General features: G+C 36.3%; 1 protein-coding gene across 1 annotated transcript in view; it reads left to right on the top strand.

Annotated features, from left to right (window-relative positions):
- The window catches only part of LOC719477 (ankyrin repeat domain-containing protein 18A-like), a 69703-nt gene that overhangs the window by 34864 nt on the left and 15102 nt on the right, over nucleotides 1-19737 (top strand). Inside the window, 4 exon segments of the mRNA XM_077966435.1 lie at nucleotides 4667-5017; nucleotides 6584-6733; nucleotides 12281-12390; nucleotides 14629-14758. Coding sequence (XP_077822561.1) covers nucleotides 4667-5017; nucleotides 6584-6733; nucleotides 12281-12390; nucleotides 14629-14758 — 741 coding nt within the window.

A 19737-nucleotide genomic window follows, 5' to 3' on the forward strand; every position in this document is an offset into this window, starting at 1 on the left:
CAAATGAAGTGACCTTTTAGACTATCCTTTTAGAATCCAACAGAGCATAATTTCATATTGAATTTTAAAACATTTTAGCCAGTTATAAAATTTGAAATATTCTTACCATCTGTAGTAACTCATAGCTATCTGTACCTTTGGAATTGAGGCCAGAAATTTCCAGAACTCTCTTTGCTCTTTCATTTTTATAACCTTCTTCATGATAAAGAAGGTAACATCAGAAATGGAGCTGTATTACTTACTAAGCAAGAGAAATTATGAACAATTGGACAGTGACAGCCCCTGAGTTCACCTCATGTTAAAGGAGTGGTTCCCAGTGGTTCAAACTTTGCAGTTTTATGTTGCTGGTCACCAGTGCTGAGGTTAAAGACTTCGTCTGTTTTTTGGTTTCTGGTTGCCTTTGGTGTCTATGTTCAGGGAGAGGATGGGGTCATAAAATCAGCCCAACTGCCTATTGAGAGAATGATGCCTTCCAGAAAGGGACTTTGGTGTCAGGGTACAAACAATAACTTTCTTGTTTTAACATATATAGAAAACGCTTTAAAAAATTTTTAACCCATTGTCACCAGTGGAGCTTAGAATGTATTAGACCTGGATATAAGCAGATAACCTTCTAGATAACACTATCATATTACGGTATAGCATTGGAGTAGAATCTAAAAATTTTCTTCTCTTTCTGATTGGTGTTCATTTTGACTTCTAATATTTTAGCAATTGCCTACTCTTTAGTTAATCCTCAGAAATATGAATTCACTGTAGGGGTTCACTATTTAGGGTATGCTGAGGTAAAAATCATTCCAAGACAGAAAGCCTTTAGAATACTATGTATCATCTGTGAACCCATTTCTGGCAGATTTAATTCATAATGAATTAAGTTTACTCCAAACAAACAGAAAGAGTTAGGCTTCCTTGGTCACTTTTTTCTCCTATATTAAGCCAAGGCAAATTATTTTTATTTCTTAGTTATAATCCAGTAATTTAGAGGTAGTAAAACATAGATTATGTTTCACAGTTCAATTTTAATTATTTTCTATTTTTTCTTTGTTCATACTTAATTTAGAATAAAGTTAATTTTAAAACATGCACCCTGTCAGAAAAGACATCTGAGAAACAAAAGAAGAAATTAATTTTCCACTTTTGCACTTGCAAAAAAATGTCTCAAGCACCAGAACCGAGTAAGAATTGTAATAAAGAGGATATATCTGTATATTCAGGACTTCTTTTAAAATTCATTACAATGCTAGATGTGGTGGCTCACACCTGTAATCCCAGCACTTTGGGAGGCTGAAGCGGGCAGATCACCTGAGGTCGGGAGTTCGAGACTAGCCTGACCAACATGGAGAAACCCCATCTCTACTAAAAATACAAAATTAGCCAGGTGTGGTGGCGCATGCCTGTAATCCCAGCTACTCGATAGACTGAGGCAGGAGAATCTCTTGAACCTGGGCGGCAGAGGCTGTGGTGAGCTAAGATCATGCCATTGCACTCCAGCCTGGGCAACAAGAGTGAAAGTCCATCTCAAAAAAAAAAAAAAAATCATTACAAAAAAGTTCAACTGAAGATTGGTGAAAGTTTTGAAAAATCCAAAATTACTGTTTGTCCTGAGGAAGAGCTCTTACATTGTAAACCTAAAGAGGGACAAACTTAAAGGGAGTGCCCCGTAATCTCATGAATCATATCCCTGATGGTGAGGAAGCAGATGCACCTGGAGTGTCTAACTCTGTAGTATTCCAGGCATTGCCTGAACGGAACAAGCCCATCTCACTCAGGTCTTTTCGTTGCATTTATCCTCTGGGTCCCTCAAACACACTTGCCAGTCATCTTCTAAGCTTTATTCAAATGAAAATAAATCAGACTGTAAAAATTGTAACAAACCAGACATGTAGCCTGTTTCTCACAGAGATGAAGAAGAAAGAGAATTGTTGTAATGATACAGAAGTTGAAAAATTAAGGAACCCAGTAGTTATGATTGAAATGAAAGAAGACCAAGAGTTTGATATGCAAATGACAAGAAAATATAACCCAAAATACCACAGATTGGAAATTAGACATTAGGCATTGGCCTCAGTCTAGAAATCCAAAAAGTCTTTTTGATTTGTGGTTTGCTCACTCCAAAGAATTGAAGCATGTGATGCAGATAGAAAGCCACAGTATTTCTGCTGTTACAGACACTTACAAAAACCGAAAACCAATACAGCGCTGGTTCCACAAGCCATATGGAACTTAGAAGCTCTTCTAAAGCTTAGAAGATGACTGGCAAGTGTGTTTCAGGGACCCACATGTGACAGTCCCACTGCTAATATCTATAAAAGCATGAAACCCGAATTAGAAAATGTGAGTTATTCTCCACCACATAGTGACAGAACATCAAAAGCATATCTAGAAGAAGACTTACAGCAAGATATGCAAAGGCTTAAGAATGAGGTGGGCTTGTTACAAGTAGAGGTCCTGGCTTTGAAGAAAAAAGTTCAACTATAAAAAGAAAGAGGTTCCCTTGCTGCTTCTCTTATTATAAGTTATCTGATTCATTCTGGTTTTCTACTCAAGAAAATCTCATGTGTATGGTTACAGTGGGGTTATCTAAATGTGTAATTACGTGTCAAAGTAGATTAGTGCTGCTATCTAAATGACAGTTCTGGAAAACATTCTCATAATCTTTGATCATTCATCAACCTAAGTCTCACTATGAGTCTTCCAAGTGGCATATGGGCTGGGAAAATTATTTAGCGATATACCATGTGATCTGAACCAGATAAGCATAAGGAAAATTGCTAAAGAAATAATGTCTAGATTCTTTTTTCTATATTCATTTAAAGATGAATTACATTTATTTAAATGATAAAATGGTAATACAATAGGAGGGAAGCAGTGACTGAGAAGAGACATGAAAATGTAGCTGACCTTGAGAGTTGCAGCAAATATTACCAGCCAAAGAAGTCTGTTTAATGTGCTTTTATGCATGCAGGTTTATCTGTTTGACTCAAACTGTTTAAACTTATAATTCCATCATGGCCACTTTAAATATTTTTGGAAACAAATACATACACTTCCACATATTTAGAAAAATCACCACTCTCCAATGTTTCTGTTGAGTCAGAGACTTTTACGTGATGTTGTTTAATAAAATATGGTAGATAAAAATAAAATAGAATAAAATAAAATATGGTAGGTTTTGACATGTATGATTTTATCATATAAGTAGCATAACTTCTCAGCCAAAAATTTAGCATTTGGCTCTAGAGTAGAAAGCTGAGTTCTGTATATTGTGTTCTAAAGATAGACAAAAATCTAGAGATTTTCTTCTTTCAAAGTAAAAGCAGATGAGGCCTCCCACCACCCTCTGAGCCATTAAATTGATTTGCCAAAGTCACACTTTTAATTTATTTGATGAATTTGATGTATTTATATGATAATTTATGTAATTCAGCAATATGTAATTGTATCTTTTTGGTGCCATGAAATGCTAGGTAATGCCACCTTAGGAGCTTTGGGTGAGTTACTTACTATTTCTTGGTTTTACTTCCCTTATCAAGTAGGTAATGGGGCTAGAGTGGACAACTATACTGTATATCTTCCAGCTATAAACTTTTGTGGTAATTGAATGTAAATTTGAGGAACATCTCATTTTCCAGGATTCTGCACTAGCAACTCAGCAGTTTCACTCGGCTCCTTGTGTTGTGACAAACTTTGGTTCCTCATTTCAGTGAGCACCTTCACTTTTTTGGTATCCCAGGATCCAAATGAAAAAATAAGGAGAACAAGCAGTGGGGAAAAGAATAGCTTAGTGCAGAAAAGGTAAAGCTTCTTTTCTGTTTCTGAGGCCCCACATGTCACATCCTCTCAATCTGGCTATTTCATGGAGAATCCAGGTGACAAAGACAGAAGACACATTTTATGCCTGTGTCTTTTTGTTTCTCTGTTTTTATGTTGATATATTTACACCACAGAAGTAACTGTGATCTGATGGAGAACTAGAAGTAGAATCAGAAGCCCTGAGGAAAATCCTGCAGCTTGCTTATATTTTTAACCTCTCTCTTTTAAGGATTGTGATAACTGAATAAGTTCATCAATGTATGTGTGTAGAAGTGCTTAGTACAATGTCTAGATTTATGATTTAGTAAATGTAATTCTTACAACTGACTAAAAAATGTTTAGTCAAATCACAATACAATATGATCAGGGAAACAGAACTTTCAAAACTTTGAGAGATTTTATCTGTCCAAATAGATGTAGAGGTAAAGCTCTTACTATGGGGTGTTGTCTGGGTTAGATATCAGAGTATAAATGCAATTTTCTTTTTCCAAGATTTTAATTCAGTCAAATTTTTTAGCATTTAACTTTATGCTTTGAGTTTGTTGTAATTCAGAGAAAGGCTTTTCCAATTCTGATATTCTTAAAAATTCTCGAGAGAGAGAGAGAGTGTGTGTGTGCGCGCGTGTGTGTGTGTTTACTTTTATGGATCAATTGACTTCAAATAAACTTTTGAACTTTTTGAAATGTATGTTCTCTAAGGTTCAAGGTTTTGCTTCAACTTTTTCTCCAGTTGGATATCCACTTACAGCAACTTTTAATTGCATGAATGTACAGGTTGTTCTCTCACTTCTGAAATAACCCTGATATGTTATTTTATTGAATACTAGTTAAAAGTTTGTTTTGTTTTATTTAGGATTCTCAAAGTTATCAAAAAAGCTATCTAAAGCAAGCACAGCATCAAATAAAGGAAATGAAGCAGATGCATCCAAGTGAGGAAGCTAAAGAGAGTCATTCCATTGGAAAGCAGAACTCTTTAGAGGAGAGAATACGTCAACAAGAACTTGAAAATCTCTTGCTTGAACAACAACTAAAGGATGCTTATAAGGAAGGCAATAATGAAGAGACAGTCATTAATATCCAAGAAGACTGTCTTGATAATGGAAAGGAAGATCTTCTTCTAGAAGAAAAAAATAAGGAATTAATGAATGAATATAATTATTTGAAAGAAAAACTGTTTCAGTATGAGAAAGAAGCAGCAGAAGAAGTAAGTATGAAAAAAACTATGTTTAACCTTCTGGAAAGAAAATTTAAACATTTCATTCTGGCTATATGTTTAACCTAGTTAAATATAAAAATAAATAGATGAAAATGTGTTTACTATACTGTATAATTCCATTTGTATTAATCATCCAGGAAATACATGTATAGGAACAGAAAGAAGATTAATGTTTGTGTAGGCCTGGGGCTGGAAATGGGTGGTGACTGCTAATGGGCATGAGGGATTGTCCTGCAGTGATGAAAATGTTCTAAAGTTGAATTGTAGAGATGGTTGCATGACACAGTAAAGTTACTAAAAATCTTTGAACTGCTTGTTAAAATAGATAAATTCTATAAATCATATTTCAACAAAACTGTTTTAATAAAAAACCAAAAAAATGTGTTTACTGTATCAGCTTGGAAACATACTTACATACTTTGTTTCCAAAAAATAAAAAAATAGAGCTGAGAGATGCTTAACTTTGAGTAAAGACATCATGTCACCTATGAAATTTTAGTAGATACAGAGCAATGTTGATAAGGTATATAGTCTTATACTGCAGAAATAATAAATTTAATGTCTTTTTGTTGCCACATTTTAAGACCATAATGAAGCAGGTAAATGGAAATGCTTGTACCTGAAATATGTATTTTGAAATTAAGATTCAATTAAGTGAGCTGCTTTGACATTTAATTCTAGATTTCCCAGATGAACTGAAGTGTGTTGCTGTGTCTTGTGATGCTTTTCCTTCAGTGGCTCTCTCTTTTATGTATTTTAGTTGTTATAACTTTGTTTTGATTCGTACCAATGTGACTTAAGTCTGAAAATAGGTCAGTCTCACATTATGCATTTTTCTGACCACTTAGAATTTTAAAGACATCTACTTGCTATAAAATCACAATTTGGAATAAATGTGGTAAATTTTAGCCAAAAAAATTTTGATGTAATGTTCCCACTGGTAGGTATTTATAATTTACTGTCAATATTTTTATGAATAATTAGCTCATAATTTACATTTTAAGTCTCAATGACTATCATTTGGACATAACTCTTTCCAGTACAAAGATACTTGTAACTGTCTGTGATTTATGAGTTTGACATTGAATCCCCATTTTCAGACTAATGAGGGGTGGCAGAGTTAACGGAGAGTGGGATGGAAGTGAGTACGGGACACAGATGTAGGAGCTGAGGTCAGGGAGGGAGTTAGAGGCCATGTTACCTAGGGCCTTGAAGGCCGTTGGAAATTTAATTTTATTCTGAGATAGGAATCTGTTGGAAGGATTTCAACAGGCAACTGAATATGTGAGGAACTCAGGTTGAGTTGAGGGTCTAAGATGAATGAATAGCGGGCTGAATCCATCTGTCATGTAAGAGAATGATTTGGCAGGAAGATAACACCTTCTGTGCCCCTCACTGAATTCAGTAATAAAGAAGAATGTGTACGTATGAGGAAAAGAAAGTGAATCTGTGTGTGTGGTAATAATTTTCAAAGTATGTATACTAAGTTAAATATTATTAACATATTTAATAATAAGACACTTTATAAAATTAGTAACAAAAATATTTTATTAGGTGATTGTGAGACAACTTCAAGAAGAACTGGCCAATCACCTTAAAAAATTTCCTATGTCAGATTCTCCACTGGAAGGTACATCACATTGTCACATTAATTTGGATGAGACACGGGCTTCAAAGAAGAAATTATTTCAAGTAGGAAGTCAAGTATGTATGGAATTTAACATGTAGACAGTTAATCTGTAGCTGGTTGGATAATATAAAGTCTTTTAGGATACTAATTTCAGTGGACCACCTGGTTGCATATTTTCATTATAATTATCACCATTTTATTATCTTTATAGCGTACTTATTTCTTCAACTCTGGCTCTTGTTCTACCATTTTGAAAAATAGTTGCATATGTTTTCTCTTACAATATTTACTCTTGGGAAAGTTGAGAATGATACAATATTCCTCACAGAAAATTGACTTTTTTTCCTGTTAAACAGTATTTTTAGATAATTTCCTTATTGCCTTGGTGAGGCAAGCCAGATTAAGTCAGAGGAGAATGTTTAAAGGAATGTTCCAGAAAGTTGTCTCATTTCTTCACTTTTGTGAATGGACACAGAAGCTGTGCCTATTCATTTCATGGATTCTAGGTTAACTTGTACAGAAAGGTCATCATACTGTTCTTTGAAATGCACACGTTTTAGATTAATTCACAAACTACTTGAAAAGTTAGGCATTGCCTTCATCTTCATTTCATTTAAAATATACTGTAATGGCATAGAAATACTCAGATCTGATAGAGTATGTACATCCAAAATAGAGAGCTGAGAAAATTTTCTTGATCCTACCATGGGATTTTAAAAACAGTTTCACTGAGAGATAATTCACATGTCAGACAGTTCAACCATTTAAAATGTACGACTCAGTGTCTGTTAGTATATTCACAGCATTGTGTAATCATCAGCACAATCAATGCTAGAACATTTTCACCACTCTGAAAAGCAACCCCACATCTCTTAGCCGTGACTGCAACCACTCTCCATGTCTCTCCACCTACCCCAGTTGTAGGCAACCACCATCCCGTTTTGTCTCCATAGATGTGTATGGTCTGCATATTTTATATACACAGAGTCATACAATATGAAGTCCTTTCTGACTGGCTGTTTTCACTTAGCAGAATGTTTTCAGAATTTTATCCATGTTGTATCACGTATCAGTAGTTTCTTCCTTCTTATTTTCTAATAATAGTCTATTTCATGGCTACACCAGTTTTCCATTCATTCGTCAGCTGATGGACCTTTAGGTTGTTTCCACTTTTTGGCTATTATGAAAACAGCTGTTGTGAACATTCATTTACAGGTTATTGTATGGATGTATGTTTTTATTTCTCTGCCATTGGACTTTATCCTAGCGTTAATTGGGCAGATGTCAGCCCCAGTTTTACCCATGCTGTCCTTCCTGCCTTCTCAGTTCCTGCTCATCTAGCCTCATTCATTCAGACCTGGCAGGCAATTTCCTCTTCAGGAATCTTTCTCTGGCTGTTCTGACTCTCACTGACCTTATATCTCAGCACCCGTTGCCCAGTCTGCAGAATAACTTAGCCCTTAATTTGACATGGCTTTTATTTTTAATGGAAGATAATTTTGTCTCATCATAAATTTGCTTAAAGGGAAAATAATATCTGACATGCATGTCACCTATCCTTGTATAAATTGAAAATATTTTAGCTTGGCAACTTTTAGCATAGAACAAAATATACCATACCAATGATTTCTTCTTTGAGACATTAACACAGTAAGTCTTTTATTCTAAGTGTATTTTTAGCAATTAAATATGAAATTAAAACCAATTAGTCTAATAGAGGAGAATTGTTCAATCAAATGCTCATGTTTTTCTCAGTATGAAAAAAGAATCTAAATTTGCCTTCCTTCACTATGTAGCCAAAACTGTATTTCTGGATGGTTGCCAGTTTGTCAGCTGAACAGTTCTGGGTGCAGCTTGTCTGATGAAAGCACAGCCCCTTAATCCGAGCGCTCAGCAGAGTACTCGTGAAAGCAGTGCCACAGCAACAGCTTCTGGGAGGGAATTGATTCGAAGCCTTGATTTAGCAATAGAGTCCAGGGTTTTCAGCTCTGTGGCTCAGCCTGTCTCTGCTGGTCATGTCGGTTATGTATTACTCCATCCAGGAGGTGCTGTTTACATTGTACTACGTACATGACTGTTGCCCACTGAGTCATATGGAGAGAAAAGTAAGCTATAAATTATGCACTCCCCATTTGCTGCCGCTTTCAGTGGTGTGAAGAATGATTCAGTGCAGCTCTAGGAGACCACTCCCGTTGGAATGCCACCTGCCTAACGTGTACAATTGTCAAGATATAAAAAAGTAAAAATTACCATGCTAATAGCAAATATTATCTGTAGCTCACTATGTACATGGACTCTTCTAAGTGCTTCTAAGCAAATCTTATCTGTAGCTCACCATGCACCATGTACTCTTCTAAGTGCTTCATGTCAGTCCCCGGTTTAATCTTCCCAACATCCCAGTGAAGTAGGTGTATTATTCTCTCCATTTCATAGATAAAGAACCAGAGACACAGAAAATTAATTTGCTCAAGGTCACACAGCTAGTATCTGGTAGAGCTGGGATTCAGACCCAGGCCTTCTGGCTTCTGTGTAGAACTGCCTCTCAAACCATTCCATGGAACACCCGGTTGGTGAGGTGGTTAATGCCAGTAATTCTAGCACTTTGGGAGGCTGAGGCAAGAACAGTGCTTGAGCCCAGGAATTGGAGACCAGCCAGAGCAACATAAGTGAGACCCTGTCTCTACAAAAAAAAAAAAAAAAATTTAACAGTTAACTGAGGCATGGTGGTGCATGCCTGTAATGCCAGCTACATTGGGAGGCTGTGGTGGGAGGGTCGCTTGAGCTTGGAATATCAAAGCTGCAGTGAGCAGTGATCAAGCCACTGCACTCCAGCCTGGGTAACAGAGAGAGACTCTGTCTCATAAATAAAATATTTTGTATAGATTCCCACAGAATTGAGTTAGACATCAGGCATAGAATTATTAGCCACTTGATGTCTGCCTTGGGAGTAAAACATATAATAAGGGACAGCTTTAAACCATCTCAATCAATAGCCTCTAACTTCTCCTGAAGGTGCTTATTTCATGAGTTCCTAAGCAAGAGACTACCTGGATAAGACATTTGGTGGACACCATTTTGAGATGAAGAATCTCGATTAGGAAGAAGGGAGATCTGTACTTGACTGGAGCTTCCCAATGATATAGTTGAGTGTCCCCCAAAAGAAACTTTAGAACAAGATGTTCATCATGCCCTATCTCTATGGAAAAGGACATTCTTTAAAAGAAAGCAAAGGCAAACAATTGATAATCTGATTCTCATGGGAAGGTTTTCATTATAAAAGGAAAAAAGGGCTGGGCACCATGGCTGACGCCTGTAATCCCAACACTTTGGGAGGCTGAGGTGGGTGGGTTACCTGAGGTCAGAAGTACAAGAACAGCCTGGCCAACATGGTGAAACCCTGTCTCTACTAAAAAATACAAAAATTAGCTGGGCGTGGTGGTGTGCAACTGTAGTCCCAGCTACTTGGGAGGCTGAGGCAGGAGAATCACTTGAACCCAGGAGGTGGAAGTTGCAGTGAGCAGAGGTAGCACCACTGCCCCCCAGCCTGGATGACAGAGTGTGACTCCATCTCAAAAAAAAAGAAAAAGAAAAAAAGGACAAAGTACCCTGGTCCAAAAAACAGAAAGAAAAGAAAGACAGAAAGGAGAGAGAGAGAGAGAGAAAGAGGGAGGGAGGGAGGGAAGGAAGGAAGGAAGGGAGAAGAAAAGAAAGAGAGAGATGAAAGAAAGAAAGGAAAGGAAAGAAAAAGAGAAAAGAAAAGAGTATACTGGTCAATATCCTAAGGGTGAGACAGTTCCCCTTCAAGATTAGAAAATAACACTATACTCAAAGTAACATCAATAAGAATCAACATAAAATAGACAAGATTCACTATCTACTAAACTAATCTGCACCGAGTAGCAATATATGAGTGTGTGGTTGGCAACATTGTCTACAATATGTGTGCTAGAAGGAAGAGGCCTCAGTAAAAAGGTCAGAGCTGGAAATGTATATTAGGGAATCTGGGTTAACATTTTGAGATTTTAGGAGTTCTGAGAGAGTGTAAAAAGAGGAGTAGCAGCTGGGCGTGGTGGCTCATGCCTGTAATCCCAGCACTTTGGGTGGCCGAGGTGGGCAGATCATGAGGTCAGGAGTTCAAGGCCAGCCTGGCCAACATCATGAAACCCCATCTCTACTAAAACTACAAACAATTAGCTGGGCAAGGTGGTGGGCATCTGTAATCCCAACTGCTCGGGAGGCTGAGAAGGATAATCGCTTGAACCCGGGAGGTGGAGGTTGTGGTGAGTGGAGATCGTGCTGTTAAGGAATCAGGAGGACCAGAGAGAGACCTTGGGGTGTATACAGGAGGATGTCTTTATTGAGTGCACTCAGACCCAGCAGACTCAACATCTGACAAACTGGGCCCAGAACAAAGACAGCACTTGACTTTTATACACACTTCAAAAAGGGGGTGGGCTAGCTTGAAGCAGGCTTACAGTTACAGTGGTACAAAAGCAAGGATACAGAGGCAGAACAATTAATTAATTAAATTGTGACAGGTTCATAACTCAGAATTACACATGACCTTTGCCAAGCAACCCAGATGTCTGTTATCTAGGTTTTGCTCTAAAGAGCCGTACACTGGTTTATCTCAAGTTTCAGTACAAAAAGTGATGAAAAATAGATCTCTGGATGAGACCATGTGTCATAGAGTCCAATGGAAGGGGAGAAACAGGATAATAGAAAAGCCACAAAAAGTAGACAAAAGTTATTATTTGTTTATTATAGAAAAAATAAACTTCGTTTGAAGAGAAATGGTTAAAAGACACCTAAAACCTACAGGTGAATACGTACAGAGAATGACAGTACTTAGCTCAGCCTGAAGATAGATGAGGATCAAAAATGTAATGGGAGGCCGGGCGCGGTGGCTCAAGCCTGTAATCCCAGCACTTTGGGAGGCCGAGATGGGCGGATCACGAGGTCAGGAGATCGAGACCATCCTGGCTAACACGGTGAAACCCCGTCTCTACTAAGAAATACAAAAAAATAGCCGGGCGAGGTAGCGGGCGCCTGTAGTCCCAGCTACTCGGGAGGCTGAGGCAGGAGAATGGCGTGAACCCGGGAGGCGGAGCTTGCAGTGAGCTGAGATCCGGCCACTGCACTCCAGCCTGGGCTACAGAGCGAGACTCCGTCTCAAAAAAAAAAAAAAAAAAAAAAATGTAATGGGAACTAGATAAGAGTTTTCTAAAAATCATCTTAATAAGATGTAATTTAACTTGGAATATCTTAAACTATTAATGACAATGTTTCTAGAGCATCTTTAAAACTAAAATGTAAATATAAGTACTCTTAATTTATTTCACTAACCCTTAGTATTTCATGTGCAAAAACTCTCATTTTTAACAAACATTTTTGGTAATTTAAACTTCAGAAAAGATAATGATGGAAGTGTGAATCATTTTTAGCTGTTTTAAGAAAATGGCTAGTTTTGAAATCTGTCCTTCTTGGCATCAGGTTTATAAAATGCATTTTATACACCTGCCTAAATACATATTACTCATCAACTTATGAGAAATAATATTTTTAAGATAGAAGAAGGTCTCTAGATTTTATAAAAATAATTTTGAACACTTTTTTTCAAGCCTGAAGGAAAACGTGAAGAATTCGGGAAACTTTTTGAGTTAATATCACTGGAGTATAATGTGGATCAAATAAGAAAGAAAAATCATGAATTAGAAGAAGAGACAACCGGGTATGGTTTTCATATTGAAGAACATTTTAACCATTTATTAATTGGTTTAATTCTATCTTTATTTGACTAAAACCTAGACACAAATTTATTTTATATCAGCATTTTCATGAACGAATTCTATTTCAAAATGCATTTCAGAAACTGACAGCACAACTTTATAGGCATACGAGCGGGAGCCCATGACCCCTTGGACTTTTTTGTTGGAATTATTAAAAAATCAAATTTCAACATAAAAACACAATAAGTGGTGAAAAATAGATCTCTGGATGGGATCATGTGTCACAGAGTCCAATGGAAGGGGAGAAACAGGGGGCGGAAGTCAGATGAGCTGCTGGGGTGAGGTTGGGATGAAAAAAGTTTATATTAAAAATATGTGAAAAAAAGAAACAACACAATCTGAAATTGTTTTTGAATGCCAAAATGTTACACTTATTTTTATTTATTTATTTATTTATTCTTTTTTTTTTTTTTTTTTTTTTGAGACAGAGTCTGGCTCTGTCAGCCAAGCTGGAGTGCAATGACATGATCTTGGCTCACTGCAACCTCCACCTCCTGGGTTCAAGTGATTCTCCTGCCTCAGCCTCCTGAGTAGCTGTGATTATAGGAGTGCACCACCCCCCTTGGCGAATTTTTGTGTTTTTAGTAGAGACGGTGTTTCCCCATGTTGGTCAGGCTGGTTTCGAAATCCTGATCTCATGATCCACCTGCCTTGGCCTCCCAAAGTTGGCATGAGCCACTACACTTGGCGACGTATTGTTTAATGGTTTTGAAAACAATAATGACAACGCTTTGGACATGTAATGTCAAGTGCACTCTTCATTATCTAGTTTGAATTTTTATTTCTGAAGATATTTTTGCTGTATTTGGTCATGTTTTCTTCCTTTCGTAGTATTCTTCTCTTCTGCATTCAAATTTTTTAAAGACCTATTCGTATCATTCTTTAACATCAAAATTTATCTTGATATATAGCTTGTATTTTGTTTCTGCTTCTTTCTTTTCCTTTTAGATATAAAACATACGGAAATTTACTCATTTTACATGGGTACCTCCCTTGTATACATGAAGTATACATCTTACTAAACTTCTGTTTTATAGAAATAAATATTATGTATATATAAATATATGTATAACCTAAAGAAAAAGAGTAAAATGGGCATTCATATTTTGATAACAGATTATTTTTAAAAAATGGAATGTGTCTTTGAAGCCCTGAACACAGCTACTTTTCTATTTATTTATTGAGCACTTAAGTTGGTTCTCTGATTCTAATCAACATTTTTCTGTCATTGCCTTTCTCTACATTGTTTTGTATCTCTTTCATTTTGTTGACATTATGTCAGTAAAGATCTCTAGATCTCTTCTTCAAAGTCTTTAAATCATCACATATCTGTCTCCACCTTTCCTTTTTTCTAAAACTGCCTGTTTTCTTTTTCTCAACTCAGATATTAAAGATGTTTCCTTACTTCTCTTTCTCTACATTGAATGATCTCCTTGATGCTTTTTGTGTGTACTTTTTTTTCTTCTTATAAACTGTGGTCAACGGGTATCAAAATGTATTTTTGTGTCTTTTTCAAACATATATGTGTTTTACATTTTTTATCTTGGTTACTCGTCTCTGGGTTATGGTTTATGTTTACTAATAGGTCATTTTATCTTAGCATACCAAAATGGATATGAATAGTTTATTTATTAAAAAACTGTATGGTTAGGCCAGGTGTCGTGGCTCAGGTCTGTAATCCCAGCAATTTGGAAGGCTGAGGCAGGTAGATCATTTGAGGTCAGGAGTTCGAAACCAGCCGACCAACATGGTGAAACCCCATCTGTACTAAAAATACAAAATGAGCCAGGCATGGTAGCACATGCCTGTAATCCCAGCTACTTGGGAGGCTGAGACAGAAGAATCGCTTGAAACCGGGAAGCAGATGTTGCAGTGAGCCGAGATCATGCCATTGCACTTCAGCCTGAGCAACAAGAGTGAAATTCCATCTCAAAAAAAATACAAAACTGTATGGCTATAATATCACTTTACCTGCTATATATGCCATAAAATTGTTCTGCATATTATTTATCTAAGATTATAATTTCATATAGAATGCTTTCAAACTATGTTCAGTTGAAACTGAGAGGAGCACAGTTTATAGCTTTGTTTCTTTGATATGCCATAACATAATATCTGTTTAAACAATTATTATTTACTTTTACAAATAATTGACTTACTAAATCTGTACATTTCTGCAGATATAAGAAATGCCTAGAAATGACAATAAATATGTTAAATGTATTTGGAAATGAAGACTTCAGTTGCCATGGAGACTTAAATACAGATCAACTGAAAATGGATATTCTGTTTAAGAAGCTAAAACAGAAGGTAATTTTTAAAAAATAATTATTTTATCTTAAGGTCTAGGTTACATGTGTGAGACGTGCAGGTTTGTTACATAGGTAAACGTGTGCCATGATGGTTTGCTGCACCTATCAATCCATTACCTAGATATTAAGCCCCGCAGGTGTTAGCTATTAATCTTGATGCTCTCCCTCCTGACCCTAACAGGCCCCAGTGTTTGTTGTTCCCCTCCCCAAGTCTATGTGTTCTCATCATTCAGCTCCTACTTATAAGTGAGAAGATGCAGTGTTTGGTTTTTTGTTCCTGTGTTAGTTTGCTGAGGATAACAGCTTCGAGTTCATCCATGTCCCTGCAAGGAGCATGATCTCATCCATTTGTATGGCTCCATAGTATTCCATGATGTATATATATACCACATTTTTTTTATCCAGTCTATCATTGATGGACGTCTGGGTTGATTCCATGTCTTTGCTATTGTGAATAGTGCTGCAATGAACATACAAATACATGTATCTTTATAATAGAATAATTTATATTCCAATATAAGGTAATTTTAAATCAGATTGGGGATTAAAACTCATGTAATTTGGGGAAATATTAGTGCTGGAAAAACCCAAATTCTACCAAAATATGTTTAAGGAAGTTTATTCTGAGCCAATATGGTGACAGTGGCCCTGGATTACTGAATCTCAAGAGCTCTTGAGAATGTTTCATGAGACAGTCAGATTACAGTTTGGTTTTGTACATTTCCAGCAGACAGAAGGTATAGGGAAAATCACAAATCAATATGAGGAAGGCAGACACTGGCTCAGCCTAAAAGTGGGACATCAAAAAGGAGGGGCTAACAAGTCATAGGTGGGTTTTCGGGATTCTTTAGGTGACGATTGGTAAAGAAAACTGTTGTCTAAAACTGGAAATAGGTAGAAAGGAAGGCCTTAATTAAGATAAGGTGGTTACGGAGGTTAAGGTTCTTATTATGTAGACAAAGCCTCATAGCTGGCAGCCCTCAGAGAAAATAGAGGGTAAAAATATCTTTTCAGACTTTAAATGCATCAGGCTCTTAGTTAATCTTCCCTAGATCTGGGAAGACCTAGAAGGGGAGAGATTGGGCTACATTAATGAAGACTTCTTACAGATGCAGTTTCCCCCACAGAAGACAGCTTTGTACAGCCATTTCAATTTCTTGGTCCTGCAACAGCCATTTCAAAATATGTCAAAAATATATATATTTGGGGGTAAAATACTTTGATTTTTTTCAGGTTCTTCTCTCTGTGATGCTGTACCAGAATCACATTAGAAAGTAAGCCACGTCATAAGAGTTAATAAAACCTGTCTGATGAGATTTGATAGTTTGAAGGGTGTGATTCCCAGACCCTTTAGATAGAAATTGGGGCAAAAGAATACAAGGTCTTTCTCCTCAATATAAATCTCTCAGTGCTTTAAGCGGCGAAAGATTTTTCATTTAATTTTACAGACTTGATGCTAATAAAAAGGATACTTTAATGTATATATTTCTTTACTGAGAGCTTTCATTTCACTTAATAAATTCTGTCCTTCTCACCATTTATATATAGAAATATATATATTTCTATACAAAATATATATATAATATATAATAGAATATATAATATATATAATAGAATAGAAATAAATATATATAATATATATAATAGAAATATATATATATATTTCTATACAAAAGACATGCTGTTGATTCTCTTATGTCTTGAACCCTGGCCAGTGGTCTGAAACCAAGCAGCCCATGTCTCCAGATCACTAGTACCAAATAAATTTCAGGGTGTAACAAGTTTATTGAGAAATAATTAACACACCATGCAGTTCACTCATTTAAAATATACAATTCATTGACTTTAGTATTTTCAGAGTTATGCAGTCATCATTACAATCAATTTTAGAACATTTTCATCACCCTAAAAACAAACCCCATATCATTTAGCCATATTCACTAGTTTTCTGTTCCTCCCTCAGCCCTAGGTAACCACCCACCTTCTTTGTATAGATTTGCCTATAAGCCTCTGAAATAAAAAGCAAGTGGTCTACTGTGACTGGCTTATTTCACTCAGCATAATTTTTCATGATGCATCTGTGCTATAGCAGGTATTGATGCAGGGTTTTTGCTCCTTAATTCAGCTAAATCTGGGTTCTTCTCTCATGATCAGGAAAAATTAGGCACGTGGACACACTGAAGGGTGAGGAGGACAGAATTTATTAAGTGAAAGCTCTCAGCAAAGAGAAGGGTCCTGCAATCAGATTTCCACCTCACAATTGAATACCAGGACCAGCACACATAAGCTGAAGAGGCCAGGCTCCTCCTCTGCATAAGGCATGAATTCCTGGTGGCTCCACCCCAACCCCCCAGTGCATGTGGGCCTCTGGTCCCCTCTGGCATGTCCAGGCAAAACCCTGTGCAGGTTCCCTTATCTACACCAGATGTTTTGTCCGGTGTAGACACTTGTGGGCCCGGTTGGAGATTCTCCTGAGTAATATTCCATTGTATGGATAAATGAAACATTTTATGTATCCTTTCATGAGGTGATAGACCTTGGGTTCTTTCCACTTTTTGACTCTTATTAATAATGCTGCTGTAAACATTTATGTATAAGTTTTTGTGCTTACATATGTTTTTATTTTTCTGGAGCATATGCTTATGACTCGAATTTCTGAGTCATATGGTAACTTCTTGCTTAACCTTTTAAGGAGCTGCCAGTTTGTTTTCCAAAGTGGCTGCACCCCTTTACCTTCCCAGCAGCATTGGATAAGGGTTTTAATTTCTTTGCATTTTTCCTAACACTTATTTTCTCTTTTTTATTGAACGAAGGTTTCATCCTGTGGGGTGAAGTGATACCACAAGTTGGTTGTGATTTACATTTTCCTAATGACTAATTACATTAAGCATCTATTAATGTGCTTATTATCCATCTTTATGTCTTCTTTGCAGAAATATCTATTCAAAATCTTTGCCCATTTTTTAAATTGAGTTATCTTGTTATTTACGAATTGCAAGCATTTTTTATATATCCTATATATGTAAGTCCCTTATCAGATATATGCTTTTCAAATACTTTCTTCTACTCAGTGTCTTACGTTTTCACTTCTTGATACTATCTTCTCAGGCATAGCGGTTTTCAATTTTGAAGTCCATTGAATCCATTTTTCCTTTGGAGTCAAGGCTAAGAAAACACTGCCAAATGCAGTCACAAAGATTAATATCAATATTTTCTTCTGAGAGTTTTATAGTTTTAGCTGTTACAGTTAACTGTTTTATTTTGGGTTAATTTTTAAATATGGTATTTGGTGAGAATCCAACTTTATATATATATTTTTCACATGCATACCCAGTTGTTCCAGCACCATTTGTTGAAAACTATTCTTTTCCCATTCTATTTTTTTGTTAACCTTGTATAAAATCAGTTGACTGTAAATGTGCAAGTTTATTTTTAGATTATCAATTCTTAGCTTGTTTATGTCTATTCTTAAACCAGGACCAAATCGAATTTAATGAGAAGATTTTTTCCAAGCATGTTGCATGTTACCAGTTGTCTTATATCATAATAAAAGTTAAATGTAGTGGAATATTTACTTCACCTTTTGTGTCTTAAAGAAGTCTGTGGCCAGCTTATACCTTACTTACTCTAAGACATGATGGCAAGTCAGGCTTACAAGACACACTTTATTTCTTTTTTTCTTCATTCAAACCTTCAGTCTCTTATCCAGTGCCTCCCTCTATAGTTTCATTTTCAGTAAATTTTGGTCACAGGATCTGCTGACATAGTCTACTATTTAGTGCATTATGTTTTGCTAACTCATTATAATTCATAGAATCATCCACAGATGTTTACTATCCAGGAAGGAGAAGTTTAAGTCTGAGCTGCCAGCTTTCCTCAGTGGAAACCAAGTGAAGTCATCATCTTCCAGTTCGCAGATCCTCTTGCCATGTGGTAGCTGGTTCTCTTGAGTAGCACTGTGGCTAATCCTTTTTTTGGTGCAGATCTTGCATTCTCAGAAACCACAGTTTCCTGCATAAACCTCCTTTTCCTGAAACAGAGATGCACAGCTCTGCTTTCCAGCTCAGTGGACGATTCTTGGAATAAAAAGTTTAGCTCATTCCAAGAAAAAGTTTTAGGAGTGCAGCAGTTAAAAATCAGGTAATGTTCAGGCAATTTATCAGAGACAAATAGTAGATTAGTATTTTGAATTTCAAAATTTCAGAGGCGAGTTTTGTCCTATAGAGAAGCATTGTGGTGTAACATAGAGAGCAGATGATCTTAACTTCTCCATACAAACAAGCCTGGAGTAAAGGAGAAACTGCATTTGATGTCTTAACACTCAAAGCACACTATGTTTATATTACTTCTGTGAAGACTAAAAATCATTCCATAATGTTCTTATTGCCTCATTGAGAAAAAGGAAAATGAAAATTGAATACTAGATTGATTAATAAATACTCAAAGCTGCTTCTTTTAGAATTTTCATTAATTGAAATCAGGTAAATGTCTGATTTTGGTTATGTAACCAAGTATTTCTAGTTGTTTTTCAAATCATATGTCTTCTTGCTTCGCAGTCTTATTTCGTGAGTTGAGGGGAAATTATAAGGAGACACCCTTGCCTTGTTATCAGAGTTCGTAATTGAAAGGAGTTTTAGGAAAAGTTCCTCTTCATCTGCTTATGTCTCTCTCCTGGTTATCTGCTGCTTCTCAATAATGTTTGTCATCAATAAATTAATCTCAACATTTATTAGATCCTACTTTAAAGGAGACTCTTTTCTGCTGCATAAGTTACGTTTCCTGTTGTCTCTTTTTAAAACGTATTTTTCTAACAATTACCCAGAGATTTTTAGCTTAACAGAAAAACATTAATTTTGTTCATCAACCTGTGGTTTGGAAAAAGGTTGGCCAGGACAGCTTGTCTCTGCTCCCCTCAGCTTCCCTAGGAACAGCTGATCACTTGGGGAAATGGAATCATCTGAAGCTTTGCTCACCCAT

The sequence above is a fragment of the Macaca mulatta genome, chromosome 15 (assembly GCF_049350105.2).
Source record: "Macaca mulatta isolate MMU2019108-1 chromosome 15, T2T-MMU8v2.0, whole genome shotgun sequence".
Lineage (NCBI taxonomy): Eukaryota > Metazoa > Chordata > Mammalia > Primates > Cercopithecidae > Macaca > Macaca mulatta.